Source organism: Gossypium raimondii, chromosome 3, assembly GCF_025698545.1.
Source record: "Gossypium raimondii isolate GPD5lz chromosome 3, ASM2569854v1, whole genome shotgun sequence".
Taxonomy (NCBI): domain Eukaryota; kingdom Viridiplantae; phylum Streptophyta; class Magnoliopsida; order Malvales; family Malvaceae; genus Gossypium; species Gossypium raimondii.
The window spans coordinates 1,009,363-1,024,306 of NC_068567.1; the positions used below are offsets into that span (position 1 = coordinate 1,009,363).

General features: G+C 33.9%; 2 protein-coding genes across 9 annotated transcripts; both read right to left on the reverse strand.

Annotated features, from left to right (window-relative positions):
• Positions 1-33: 33 nt before the first annotated feature.
• LOC105796361 (protein NLP9) lies at positions 34-5,255 on the reverse strand. 4 transcript variants are annotated; one of them, XM_052627868.1, is made up of 8 exons: positions 5,030-5,255; positions 4,803-4,890; positions 4,619-4,678; positions 3,308-4,438; positions 2,832-2,876; positions 1,952-2,710; positions 1,667-1,781; positions 34-1,556 (listed from the first exon to the last, which is right to left on the reverse strand). In XM_052627868.1, the coding sequence occupies exons 4-8, from the start codon at positions 4,250-4,252 to the stop codon at positions 451-453; spliced, it is 2,970 nt and encodes a 989-aa protein (XP_052483828.1). In that variant the 5' UTR covers positions 4,253-4,438; positions 4,619-4,678; positions 4,803-4,890; positions 5,030-5,255; the 3' UTR covers positions 34-450. The 4 variants fall into 4 exon arrangements, with proteins under 4 accessions (XP_052483828.1, XP_052483827.1, XP_052483826.1 ...); XM_052627867.1 differs by lacking the exon at positions 4,803-4,890 and adding an exon at positions 4,892-4,927; XM_052627866.1 differs by having other exon boundaries at positions 4,803-4,927.
• Positions 5,256-6,128: 873 nt separating this feature from the next.
• LOC105796363 (uncharacterized) lies at positions 6,129-13,313 on the reverse strand. 5 transcript variants are annotated; one of them, XM_052627878.1, is made up of 16 exons: positions 12,084-13,313; positions 11,911-11,951; positions 11,095-11,241; positions 10,896-10,994; positions 8,865-10,659; positions 8,724-8,758; positions 8,523-8,622; positions 8,339-8,368; positions 8,143-8,225; positions 8,011-8,038; positions 7,781-7,923; positions 7,607-7,689; positions 7,409-7,520; positions 6,954-7,034; positions 6,570-6,799; positions 6,129-6,477 (listed from the first exon to the last, which is right to left on the reverse strand). In XM_052627878.1, the coding sequence occupies exons 1-16, from the start codon at positions 13,252-13,254 to the stop codon at positions 6,339-6,341; spliced, it is 4,317 nt and encodes a 1,438-aa protein (XP_052483838.1). In that variant the 5' UTR covers positions 13,255-13,313; the 3' UTR covers positions 6,129-6,338. The 5 variants fall into 5 exon arrangements, 4 of the variants coding, with proteins under 4 accessions (XP_052483838.1, XP_052483837.1, XP_052483836.1 ...); XM_052627877.1 differs by having other exon boundaries at positions 11,095-11,244; XM_052627876.1 differs by having other exon boundaries at positions 8,143-8,213; positions 11,095-11,712.
• Between the last annotated feature and the right edge of the window lie 1,631 nt (positions 13,314-14,944).

Consider the following 14,944-nt stretch of genomic DNA (forward strand, 5'->3'; position numbering starts at 1 on the left):
GAATTAAGCTAAACTCAAATTTGACATTTGCAATGTCATAATCAACCTACTAACATCCATTTTTGTAGGATTGACATGATAATAAATAAGTTTTTATACATGGATTTGAATAAACGACGGTACAACTACAATTATAACCTATATTATCCAGACTTGGGTGAATGGCAGATAAAGGTATTTCTATAATACAAGGGTCGGATATTGATACTTCAAGAAAAATAAAAAGTTTCGTGTAACATAAACTATAACTATGATCCTATTTCTATTGTTCCCTCCTAACATATACAACCCTATACAACTTAATAAATATAATCTATGCTCACATCTTCTTATCCTTTCATGTGTGCTGGAAAATCAAATGAAGCAATGCATGAATGCAGAACCCGGATCGAGTTCAAAAAACTACTACGAAGACTGATGATTGATAGCCGAGGAGCATCAGCATATCTGCTATGAGTTACGGGATAAGAAACAATTGCTACTGCTAGAACTGCCCATAGTAAAAGGTACATCTCGAACTTGAAACTTAACGCTTCGAGTTCCAACATACTCCATTATTTCCAGACACTCGTGTAAATCCGAGTCGCTAACCAACATTACCCATTCCTCTTCATCGTCTAAATAGTTCAGTTGGAATGTCCCGTTTTGAACTTTGAACCTTTTTGCAACTTCTTCATATACTTGGAAGCATCCTGCAGATGGCTCAAACTTAAAACGGACTGTATTTTCTTTGTAAGTAGCTTTTATGGTAATTTTCGAGCTGCTATCAACACAAGTTTTCATTCTAGAATTTTTGGCTTCCATAGATTTCTCAGAGCTTGATGAACTTCCATGTAACCTTGAACCAGAGACATTTGAAGTGTCTGTCATGCTTGAAGAAGTATGTTGGCGGTTATATTCATCAATCCCATCATCACCTTCCTTTCGAATATCCATCTCATCGGTAGCAGCTAAGGAGCTTGAGTTCAGAGATACGAAGTGGCAGTCGGCAACCTCTACTTTCGGATTCCCCTTGTTCAAGCCCCACTTGTCGTCTCCTTGCCGGAAATACGAACCCGTAGTTGCATTTTCGGGACAAATCCAAGATGCAGCACCAGCAACCGACTTAGAGTCCTCACTACAATCATTTAAAGGGACAATAGATTTCTTTACTTCTTGACAGATACTTGGAATGAGCACACTCCTCGCAGCCTCGTTGTTGTTTCCACCAAAAGAACACTCGTTTTCATCCCACTTAACCACCGAATCCTCTCCATCAAGGCAAGATGCTAAAGGTGCTGATGATTTCTCGTGATTGAAAGCTTCGGATATTCCGACGGGAAGGTTATTGTTCGAGAACATTAGTGTTTTCTCGGGATTACATTCTTGAATAACAGTCCCTGCTGCAACAAATTCTCCTGTGGCTGGATCAAACTTCAATCCTCCATCAACTCCTTGCACAGAGTCCAGAACAGTTTGTATCTTTTTCAATGATCGGTTCACCTTGTTAATCTTGCGAGACGGCCATCTTGAGATACCGTGTTGTCTGCATATCCTTTTCAGTGTAGTGGGGCAAACTACAAGGAGCAAGGACCAGTTTCAAAATCATATTATTACCGAAACCCGAAATAGATCCAAGTATATAGTGACTATGTGATGCATATAGAACTTTAACATCGAAGCTTACCACCGATGCTTTTTGCAGCATCCTTCAGACTCCCTGAGAAATACTGCTGAAGAACACTGAAGCTCACATTTTTTTCTGTTGTACTTCTCTTTTGCCTCTGCAGTCCACTGATTGCCTATAGATATAGGTACCAAGGAATTACTTAACAGCATAACGAAAATATGTTTTGTGTGTGTGCGTGTATACATGCAAACAAACACACAGATTTGAGATCATAAAATGCTCAGTGAACCAAAAATCAGGACTTCTATCGATAATACACGAAGGGAGAGAATGACACAATACCTTTTCAGGAGGACCATCAGCTTCCTTTCCATCACTTATTGAATTAGATTCATTAAAGGGAATGCTATGATTGGAATTCATGTCACTATCAGCGGATAATGCTGTTTCTGAGCTCCTCTGAGACATAGCCATTGAGGGGAAGGTCGGGACCGTTACCCTCTGAAACTCAAATTTTGACCGTTCTCCGACAATTTCTGCATCTGAAACAGTTCTCAAAGTCCTACAGATTCGTTGCATGGTGCCTGAGAGGTTATTCAACAAGAGTTGTTGTTCCAAACTTCCTTTCATGTTAATAGGAAGAAAAAGCTCGAGTATATAATCATCATCACTGGTGTAGGTGCTTCTCAGCCGGATTGCAACTGCAGCATTCAGGTTAAACTTACGTGCATGATGGACGAGTGGATAATCACTTACGTCATATGTCTTTACATCTGCAGAGAAGAACGGATGATTGGATTGAAGTGCTTTTCCGGCTATACCCTGTCCTCCTTCGAGATAATGTTCCACACATGCATGCACAAAATCTTGCATCTCTCTTTCATTAACGTAACAGGCTGTATCTTCGATACATAAAACACACTTCCCATCCCAGCTCTTATTACCCTCTCTAACACGCATTTTTATATATTCATTCTCAGCTTCCTCGGTGTAATTACAAGGAATCCATGTTAGAGCCAAAGGCAACCTATGCGCATGACATACAGCTCGTAAAACATCGGTTATTTCAGCTAAAGCAGCTCTCTGATTCTTTGAGAGGCACTGAGAACAAAAAAAGGGAAAGACCTTAGAGAAACAGGAACTGTATTGCCTTATTTGTTCAGGTGACATGCATATACATATACATATACATATACATATACATATACAGGTATTAACATACCTGTGGAAGAAATCGAGGACGAGCAAGGGTCCTTAAATTCACAGCCTGCAGATAATAGAGATCAAGACATATTTCATGATACCAGCCATAAAAATTTTAATATACAGTTGAGAACCTCATAGTTCAAACATTTATAACCAAGACATTCAGCATACGGCAACAGCATAGCACCTAAATGAAGATGTTAGCTATAAAATAAATTTTCATTTTTAACATTGTAAATCCAAATATTCTGCTTAATTTCAGTGTGAATATGCATGATTTTGCAGTTGCATAAAAGGGTAAAATTTTGTACTGCACGACACCATTACCAAATTCTTCGTGTTACATAACTTTTTTTTACCTCCTTGATTATAGTCTTCTTTATCATCCTTGATATGCTGTGAGAATTATGAAGAGAAGGAAGTGGATATTCATTTCAAACTCGAAAAACACAAACTTGAACTACTATAGAAAAAGAAATAATAGAAACTAACCTCGAGAGCACGGCAGACATGCTCCATTTCTGAATGAAAATTGGGTTTCTCTTTTGTAGTCACAAGTTCAAGCACAGCACAACAAGACATCTCGGGAGGCTGAAAAACCGGTAAGCCAATAGAACCACGGACTTCATGATTGACGGCATGTGTAATCCGCAAGTACTCAGCCTTACTGTAATGGATTACATTGGAAGTCCACTCAGGAACTCTAGATAAAAAAACACGACCAGGAAGCCCTGGAAAAGAACCTGGTTTCTGTTCTGCAGAGAAGGTATACGTCCTTGAAACTTCACGATAACCTAAAAGCATCTGGTCTAGTAAATACGGCTGATCTGAGGTGGTCAACATGTACTGATCTCCATGCTTAATTGGAACCCAAACTTGTGCCAAAATGCCCTCTCCGGATAAATCCTTAAACAAGGACAGTGCTCTAAGCATCTTCTCATCAAGTGATCGTCCAATTGGCCTAGATATTAACAAATGACCCAAATATGAAGTATCATTTTGCTTGTTACCATCAGTATGTTGTCTAACACCGAGTTCTACACCTTTGGAATCCACAGTATTACTGAAGTGTTCATCTGTTTGCCGGAACACCGTTCTGTCCGCACAATTATAAGAACTATCCATTCCACCTAATGCATAACCGGATTCAACATATGTACTAGAACTTTGTCCTATACTATTTGTTGAATCAAAAGAGGCATGTGACATGGATGGATATGAAAAGAACCCAGAGGAGGCAAACATCTGATCTGTAGCTGCACTGCCACTACACCAACCACCATAAGCATCCAAGTTCATGAGCTCTGAATAGTTAAAAGGATCCTCAAAAAGCAAATTCCGGGTATTGCCACCAAATTGTTCGCCGACCTCCATTTGTGTTCTCGGAGGAACCCAATAACCATTCCCCTTTTCTCTAGATGAAAAGGGGTACTCCATTTCACAAAAAATACAAACCAAAACAACTTCCAACTAAAATCAAGAAATGCTAGAGTTCTACAAAAAAGAATTCACTCAACTGGACAATTCGATCCCGAAAATCCTTCCCTATCTTCTTCCCAAAACCCAGGAATTTCCCCAACAAATTCATCTATTTTCCCATTTTTTTCAAACACCAACCTTAACCTGGAAAACACACAAAGAAAACCCAAATTTGAAGAAAGATATATACATACATATATATATAAATAAATAACATATAATACCTAACCAAAAGTAGAGACAAAATTTGCAATTACTGCACATCCAAAGTTAATTCAACCATTGTAGTTCCTAAAAATAGTAATAGAAAGCTCAAGAACTGACCTCAGAGGGGGAAAACAAAGATGACAGCCAAAATTTAAGTCCCCAAAGCTGCCGCAAATTCTGCAAGAAAAATCCACAATTTTCAATCAATATTACTCACAAAACCCACCTCAGATTCATCCATTTATAGAAAAAAAAATTACATCAAAATTTCAAAATAAAAATCCAGAAAAGAAGTACATACATCAAGAAGATGAAATGAGAATTTAGGTGAAATGAATCGAATATCAAATTCTGAAGACCAAGTGATTCCCAATCAAAAAATTAACTTACTGAAAATACCACGTAACGAAGTAAGATAAGAAATTGCTGAAATTAGTAAAATTTTCCATTTAGTATTATATCCAAAGGAAATTCAAGTGAAACGAAATGAACTGCAAATGATATTCCAAAGAAAAAAAAATTACTAACCATCTGAAGCTCCATAAAATCCCTAAAGAAAACCCAGAAATCTAGAGGAAGAGAAAAAGTTACTATAAGGGAAATCTTAGTAACTGAGTAACGAGATTTCAAGTAGTAGAGGAGAAAATTGGAATTCTATTAGAAGGGTTACTAAAACTGGAAAGTTTAGTTGAAAAGCTGTTATAATTTAAGGTTTTAGAATATAAATTGATGGTTGAGAGCTTGTCTTTGCTTTCTTTTGGTATTTTGAGTTGAAATACATGAGTAATTAATTAAATAAAATGATTGCTTTTAAATCACTTTTAAATATTAAAATTATTAATCGCTGATCTTTCATCTCCAATTATCTTTAATATTTACTCGTAATTAGAGAGTAAAATTGTAGTTGTCTTTGTACAATCGATCCGTAGTTAGATTGATCATCACTCATATCGCTCGTTCTTTATTGTCATTATTTTAATAACCACGATTAAGACAATTTTATTATTCACATACCATTGCCACAAAATATTTGTTCATTTGGAACTTATCATTTGCAAAAGAAAAAAAATACCAATAAGAAATAGTCTTGTTTTATAAAATCAAAGTGGAATTCGGTATCTGAGTTTGACATATTTTTTTAATGAGGTACATTTGTTATTTTTGTTTCAATGTAGTACTTGTATATGACAAAATTTACACATTTTGGTACCTAAAAGTAACAATATTAATCTTTTAGTGTTTAATTCGGATTTTAGAGTTGATTTGATAAAAATCTATAATTAGGTAATAATATTAGCACTTAAGCGTCATCAAATCAATCCTAAAACTCAAATTAAATCACATTGATCTTATTGTATTTCACAAAATTAAACGTAAAATTAAATAAATTCGCAATTAACACTAAATTTATTTTATTAACAAAATCATGAAAAATTGAAACATGTAATAGTATTAATATTTAATTTTCATCAAATCAACCCTAAAACTTAAATTAAATAGTAAAAAGTTAACATTATTACTTTTAAGTACCCAAATATATAAATTTTATCAAATATATGTACTAAATTGAACTAATAAATAACACCGATACCACATTAAAAATAAGTCAAACTCGAGTACCAAATGATTGATTAAGCTTGTAATATTTAATTAATCAAATTGAAAATAGTTTTACTTTTTGACATAGAAACTAAACATAGATCCCAAAGTGAAAATATCATACATGCATAAAAAAAGGTAATAAAAAACCCAATAATTCCCATCAAATTTCAAAAATTTGAATTCACGTCCTTACAACTTTGAGTTCCTAAACAATGCATCGATCTTTGTTTTTTTTTTAATGTATTCTTCCACGGTATATATCAACAAAGATGCGACGACGGAAATGGACCATGTCTTCTTGTTTGAAAGGAAAGCAATCACCATGTGTAAGACAATCACCATATTTCATCACGAACACCGCACAATCAACCGAACTTTACGTTGTAGTACAAAAGAAAAGAAAAATAAGATAACGAGTAAATAAAAGATAAAAAAGCTACAGATATTTTTAGAGATGAATGCTTACTTTTTTTGCTCTGGAATATCATTACGCACTAAAAATGGCCATTCCTTTGCATCAACATAACCCAACTTTGGCAGTAGAAGAGTTGTAAACCATTGTAATATTATGTCTTTTTCGACATTATAAGACCTTACTCGAGAAGATGCTATTGGATCCAACCATGAAATCTTCTTCTCTTTGGTATCCGCATAGAAAAGAACCCAATGTTTTGATAAACTCATTGGTAGAAACATCTACAATCACATATCCAAAAAAGAAAAAAGAAAAACAATTATTGTTAGTAACAATCGACGATTTAAATTACGATTGATTTTTCTTACTGTAATGTAAACAATTACATCCCAAGTATAAGCTAAAAAGGAAAAAAAAAAAAAATCAAGAGCTTACTTTATGTACACCCCTTAGCTCATCAACTTTAACCCAAGCTAATACTTCTTGTTCTGTTCTTGGTCCTTCTATCAATTGAGTCTGATGATTGCAAAAATATGATGCTTTATATATATATATCGAAATATTGATAGATTTTGGCAAGATAAAAATTCTTACAGCTATTTGTGAGTTAAATGAATAGTGATTGATGTATATATTTGGAAATTTGTCAGATCTCTTCTTAAGCAATTCAAAAAAGTATTAACAACCTGCATCATAACATAAAAATCAATATCATCGATTTATTTACAATCAGATTCATACTAGATTGCAGACATGATAACATTGAACACAACATGGGAAAATATATATATAATGCATGACACAAGTATATATGATTATGAAAATGATATAAATATACAAATTACCGAATTAATTTATCCTTGATCATTATACATTCGATAATTACTTACCAAATCCTCAATATAGTACTCTTTTCGAGTTTCATCACCTTGGGGCACCATGAGTAGAGGTGCTAATATCTCACCCGGGATTTTAAAACATTTATCTCGTCCAATCCTTTTTCTGTGAGATATAAACATCGTTATATAGCTTAGATTATGATCATCACTTCATATTCTAATATTAACTTATCAAAACTAGCAACATACCCCTTCAACTCATTCTTTTGCCATTTATCTATCAGTTCATTCTCCTTTTTTGTAAACTCCGAGAGTAAATATGCCTTAATATCCTGTAACAACAATAACCAAAAAAAATCTTGATGTATGAATAAAACTAAAAGAATGTACGTATATTTACAACCAAATAAATGAAGTATGAACCTGTTCAAACCATGATCCTTGCTCCTTTAATGTTATTTCAACATCAGACTCGGAAGATGAACTCTGAAGTTGATCTGATTGATCATTGTCGGATGATGATTCACCACTTGAAACGTCCTCAACGTTTCTTCCATGATTAAATTCTGTAACAAAAAGCTTTGCTTAATAATTGAAGCCATTCCAATGTTGAAGAAAACCATTATTCAAGTAATTGATTTAGTTGAAAATACCTGATGACGACTTTTCTTGGTGAATGTCCTGTAAAGAAATAGTTCCCATCTTTTCATTTCAAGTAAAATAGTAACATTTATTCTTTAAATAAAGGAAAAAAAGAGAGTAAAAATCAACATTCAACCTCCTACCATTTTGTTGGAAGCTTTGGATTTGTTTCCACTACTAGTTTCTCCATAACACCCATTTTTGCTACTGTTCTCTGTTTGCAGCTCTTTCAGATTCAGTCCAAGATGAGAAATAAAGAAAAGAAAAGAAAAACCTTGTCAAGAAATTCAACTACAGTTTGATAGCAAATCAAATAAACAAATTAACTAATGTACTTACTTCCTATTGAAATTTCTCCAACAGGTTCATCTGAAAACATTGCGACACCATTTAATTAAAATAAAATGTATTACAATATGATATTTCAACAGGTTAATTAATTTTAAGTTAAATACTCATATTAACATTCACATTCGAGTTTGAGTAACATAGTAGTTAATAATAATAAGTATAGATTAATTACCATTGCTGTTGGAATCTTTGGCAATATCTTTCTCACAATTCGAAGGTTTGGATTTTTTTCCGACACAAGTGTCTTCATCCAGCTTCCTTTTTCCTTTATCCTATGAAATGAAAATGCATTAAGGTAATTCAGTTTTCAAGGCATATGAAAAAAAAATTCAATGGAGACAGCTTCTAATCATAATTTATGTACAATGCCTACCGTAGTTTGTGTGGGTTCATGATTTTCTCCATCATCTGTGATGGCAAATCAACACTGTTAAGTGATAAGATAATGTAATACTAAATAAAGTGTAGGAAAATATAATTGAAGGATCTGAACAAATTAAGAGTAAAGACTTACTTCCTTTTGGAGATTCCAACCAGTTTTCACTGCATACCAAAGCTTCCATGCTTTCAGGATTCAAGATATTGTAGGCTGGATTATTGATCGTGGCCTTAATATTCGAACATGGTGTGAAAATTGATACCGGAATCGCGAGGAAATCTCGAGCCATCTTTGCAAGTATTGGAAACTTTTGAGATTTATCACACCACCAACCAAGTATGTCAAAGATTTCTCCATCCATGGGAAGTAAAGGTTCATCTAAGTAAAGCTCAAGCTCTGACTTCGATGAGGCCTCGTTTGCAGTTACAAATTTACTGAAGGAGTCCCAAATAGAATTATTTCCAAGCCAATTGATATCATCCAAGACTGAAGCGGATGTAGTTTGATTTTTGGTTTCATTGGCATACTCATTGTAGACATTCGTAAGAAGTTCACGAAACGTGTTCAATTGCACCTTACTATCATGGCCATAAATCAATATATATGAGAACTCCACAACTTTAAATTTTAACCTTGGATCAAGAACAGATGCAACAGCTAATGCCGAATTGCATAATCTCCTCTTCATCAATGTAACAAATGAAGGATTGCTTTTTTCCAACTGAAGAAATTTCTTGTATATGTCACAAAGCTGTGGAAGGTACAAGCTTACAGTAAGGGATTGAGTTCCTTTGATATCATCAAAGCATCTCAAACAACTCTGTAGAGCTGCTGCATTCTCCCATTCCTCCATTGATGGGTTTAGTTTAAAATTGCCATCAATTTGCTCCAGTTTACAAAAGATTTCTCTTGATCTCAAAGCACTATCAAGTATGCCAAAGTCTGATTCCAGCTTGAGAGAAAGATCATCCCATGATTTCCCATCATGTAGCTTCACTTGATCTACAGCTTCTTGGAATTTCAATCTTCCATGTTTTGTTTCAGTGACATATTCAATGGACTTCTTTAAATTAAAAAGTAGGTCATCCATTTCACGAAACCCATCCTCAAGAAGAGTGCAATTGATGAACCAATGAGTTGAAGAAAGGGAGACTAGATTACTGAGACAATTATCTTTTATCTGTTGAACCATACTGTTATCCAAAAAAGAGTTATCCACAGTTATGGAACATACTTTACTGCCTATATTCCACTCCGAAACTAAGCTCTGAATAATTCCACCAACAGCTTTTGTGTCATTGATATGCTCCAAAGTTCTCAAGCCAAGAGTCTTCATCTTTAGTTCCCAACTATCATCAATAAAATGTGCTATCAAACAGCAATATGCAGTCTTTCCACTATTGTTCTTCCACAAACTTACTGTCAGATTGAATTTACTAGCAAGCTTATTAAAATACAGCTGAAGTTTCTCCTTCTCTTCCCTATAGATGCTACGTATGTAAGATGAAATATCTTTCGATTCAAACTCAAACATGGGTTGCATATCTTTCACAAAATTCTTGAAGAATTCTTGATCAGCCATATCCAATGGATATCGATGCTTGATAATCATTTTCACAAAATTCAAGCGACTCCTTTCTTGATTTTGTTCCTTCTGACACACGTTCAAGTGGTTTCTCAAGTGCGTGGTTCCGCTGTTGCTTGACCCTGTAAGCACCTTGGGGCAATGTTTACATTTGGCTACTTGTTCTCCACCTACTAAAAGCCTATCAAAATGCTCCCAAACCGCAGACGTCAACCTTCTCTGTGTGGTTTCTGGAAGTTTCTCCTTATTTGCTTTTACAGTCTTAGGCCTCGAGTTTCTCTGTTTGGTTCTTGGAAGTTTCTCCTTATTTGCTTTGCCAATCTCAGGGTCATCATTGGGAACAATCTAAGAAATTGAGAATAATAAATCATGTATACTACTTTATATAACTCATTTGATTTTTGGAACTAATTAGATTGAAAAACACTTGATTTTATGTTTTAGACCAATTAGATGGATTTAAATGTGAAAGATGAATAATTGGAGTGTAAAAAAGTAATTAAAGTAACATCTTTCATAGAGAAATTATAAATCAGTTATCGACTAGAATATGATATTAACCAGGAAGAATAAATAATTACCTGGTTATGAGGTCCTTCTGGTGTGTTAAAAGGAGCTGCAACAACCTTTGATGAAGAATGTGTAGGCATTGGCGAAGGAAAATTTGAATCCACTCCCCTCTAAAAGCAAATGTTATTATCATAATTAGAACCATGATTGCTAATTTATGATTAGTTTAGTGTTGAAATAATAGAATAATATATAACACAATGTATTTACCTCCACATCAACCCCATTTATTTCTACTGCTTGAACCTCCTCTGTTTCTTCAGCTGCTTGTAAACACCTTAATGTGGAAATGTTTGAAATGGCTTCTTTTTGGGATCCAATTTCAGTGCCTTGAATCTTTACTGCTACAAACTTTGTCTTCTTATGTTTCAAGTCATTGAAGATACGAAGAGCCAAAGATTTTGATTTTTCAATCTTAATTGTAGGCCAATAAAATTCTACTACATAAATATCATTACGTGTGTAACGATTTTGTAGACAGACTGTAACAATATCGTCTATATTTATGAAGTTATCTTTGCCAAGTTCAGAAGTAGATGAATGAAAATGGTAGCCGTCACTTGATTCAAGTGCTTTTTCAAAACTAGGTTGCATCGTCATATTAAATTCACATTCTTCCATAAAGAGAAGACACTTTTGGTTTGTCACATAACAAGAATTACTTTGGATAAAAAAAGTATGTTTCTTGTTTGAATCCGATATAGTTTCGTTCAAACAGCTAACTCTAGAAGCCCATGTTAAAGCTAATGGAAGCTTATGTTTACAACATAAATCTTCTAATATGTCATGTATCTCAGCAAGTGCAGCCAATCGGTTTAATACCAAATCCTGTAATTATTAAAAAAGAAGTGGTTACCAAGAACAAAATTTGAAAATGAAAAGAATTTTGACATTGTACTCTTGATTTGATAAAAGAAATAAAACTAAAGGTGGTTTTTTTTTTTTGTTAAATATTCATTACTTTAAAAATTAAAAAAACATGTGAAATTTATACTTATTCAAACAAATTAAATGTTAAGTTAATACCTCCGGAAATGGTTGACGAGGTGATGGATTTGGATTGAAACCTACAAAGAAATTCCATTACAATTAGTCAGTCTAATGATAAACAAAAATAACTTGTTTATGGTTAGCTATTAATATATATATAATTATAGATTTTTAATCTATATAGTTTGAGAAAATAAAAAGAAAAGTACCTTGTCCAAACTTATGGTCGGTGGAAAAGGAATTGAAGTGTCCATCTTCAACTTTGGGTTTCCATGCCGATAAGAAAAACATTGGACATCTCTTGTTACCTAAAATCAAACACTCTTCTTCCTCCCTCATTATTTCTAAAAAACTAGTATCGCTGAACGAACCAAATATAGAGCCAAAGAAAGGACTTTCATCGCCAAGATTATCTTCGTTGTGGTTTAATGGAATTCGAGTAAAACCAGCCATTGAAAAGAGACGTTGCCATTCACTCAAAGTTTGGTACCCCCTAATTACATTATTACCTTCACCTACATCTCTGCTCAACTCCCACTTATACTCATCAACAACAAATTCCGACTCCGCCCAGCAATCAAGAGTCTTCAAGGAATACTGAAATGAATCCTTGAAACATGTCAAGAAATTGGAGTGGGTATGATTAGAATAAAAGTCTAGCATGATTACAATCGTCGGATTTATCTCCTTCAATCTTACTAACTCTCTCTCCATTGCTTTTGCATCTCTTACCAACTTCTCAAGTTTAAATTTATAGTAAACCACCACCATTTCATCATCTCTACTTCTTTTGAAATCTATTTCACATTCGCCCACTTCTGCCAAACTATTGGCATAAACCACTTTCGGCTCATCCTCCAACTTTACGTTAACTTCCCTGGCATCCCTAGTCAAAAACTCCATTTGGCTTGAGAGTACATACTTAGCCTGAAATGGTGGAAGTATGTAGCTTACACGGACGGGAAGAGGATCGCCGGAGAAGTTGGGCAGTGTACAGAGAACTGAGTCCTCAAAACAATAGTTTCTTGGGATGGAGAAATCAATAAGGTGCAATCGCCTGTTTCCCATCAAAGCATCATCGATAACTTTTTTTATGACGCCATCAATACTGTTCCTGCTACGAAGATATGGTGCAGGATTCACCGGGAAAGTGAAGTTGGAAGAAGCGGGATGAAGTCCATAGGCTCGGCGAACCAGAGCCTCCGCAAAGTATTTCACCACTCTGCTTTGTACTCGAAATTTGTCGGGTGTCTCGTCAGCAAGAATCAAGATGAGCTGAAGGAACGCATCGGCCCTTTTCAGATTCCCATCTTCAATAGCTTGAGCGCTGTCTAGTAACCATTTCAAGACGGTGTCGGTGTCAACAAAAGAAGAAGCCATGAAACAAGGTCAGATTCAACACAGTTTGCGTAAAGCTGAAGAGAAAATTGGTCGAAATTAATGTAAGTGAAAGCAGCAAGATATGGTTCACGTCGGTTCTAATAAACATTGGTTTTAATATTTAATATTTAATTATGACCTAAGATTGATTAAAATTTATACCTACGGGTTACTTTTTTGCTTAACAAAATTATATTTTATTAAACTTAAATAATATTATTAGTAATAATAACATAATAGTTCCATCCTCCATGTAATATAAATATTTTATAAACAAAATTGGTGGCTAAAATATGCCCTATTTATTTTTTTAAAAAAATATTTGAAAAGGCTTTTTATTTTGACAATGTTTAAAGTTATCATTCTTTACCAACAAATAAAACTATTATTCTCTAATCACAGAACCTCTAATCACGCATTGATTGAAGACCAACTCCACCAGAACATTTTAATCTGTCTAAAGCTAAGCGTGATCTGAATTTCTATCGCGGCATGTACATTGTATACATTTATGTTATCCATTAATTATGCATCTGCATTAGGATGAGAATTGTGTTAAAGGAGAAAGTGCGAGCAGTTTAATTATCTGTTATTTCTGGTGGTTCAGCCACATACATATATGATTTTAGCGATTTATTGTTCAGTAGTTAGTCTGCAATTATTCTTTAATCATCCAATATAATAATGGCTTCTTTAATCATCTTTTCCTTGTATAAAGGATTGATTAAAGAACTAAAACTCATTACGGACTCATTCATTCATCACGTTGCTGTTGATTTAACTAAAAATATAATTATTTGTTTCACTACAATCTCAATATTTTTCGAAAATAAAGAGCAATAAGCATTGTTGAGTGTTATTCTCTATCCCATATTTATTGATGTGAGATATCATAAGTAAATTTTATGCATGTTAATTCGTACTCTACTCTAGATTTAGTATGTGTTTGTACGATGGGAATTTGCTTATGTAATGTCGTGCAAATCCACATCATACGGTCTCAGGTGTGATCTCATGGAAGAATATAAGTGCTCCTCCCGTGATAATTAAAAAGCAATAAATAAAGTATAATTGCAAATGTTAAGGAAGGTGATCACTACTTGGCTCTAAAATTTAAGAATTAAATGTTAGTTTATCGCAAAGCAAAAGCAACCGAGCGTGATTGATTGATGGAGAAACCCCAGGCGTGGATTTTCTTCTTTTCCCGTGGCCTCTAGAAATGACGTGATTGTGCCTCTTTCTTTTTCCCTACACTTGGATTTAATTATTAGCCACTATTAACATAATAAATAATAAAGTTCTTATTTAGAAGAAATAAAAGACTAAGCATGGTCTCTCAAAGTCTCAAGTGGGATAACTTTTATGTTTTCTTTTTCTGCAAAAAGATTCTTCCAAAGTTTGCATTTTCATTAAAAATTAGGTAAATGGATACTTTAATTATGACCTGACATTTATTAAATTTTATACCTACGGCTTATCCTGTTTTGCTTAACAAAATTATATTTTATTATACTTAAATAATTTTATTAGCAATAATAGCATAAGAGTTCCATCCTCCATGTAATATATATATTTTATAAACAAAAGTAGTGGCTAAAATATGCCCTATTTTAAAAAAAATTGAAAAAGGTTTTTATTTTGACAATGTTTAAAGCTATCATTCTTTAAAAAAAATTTATTTTGTTGTTAC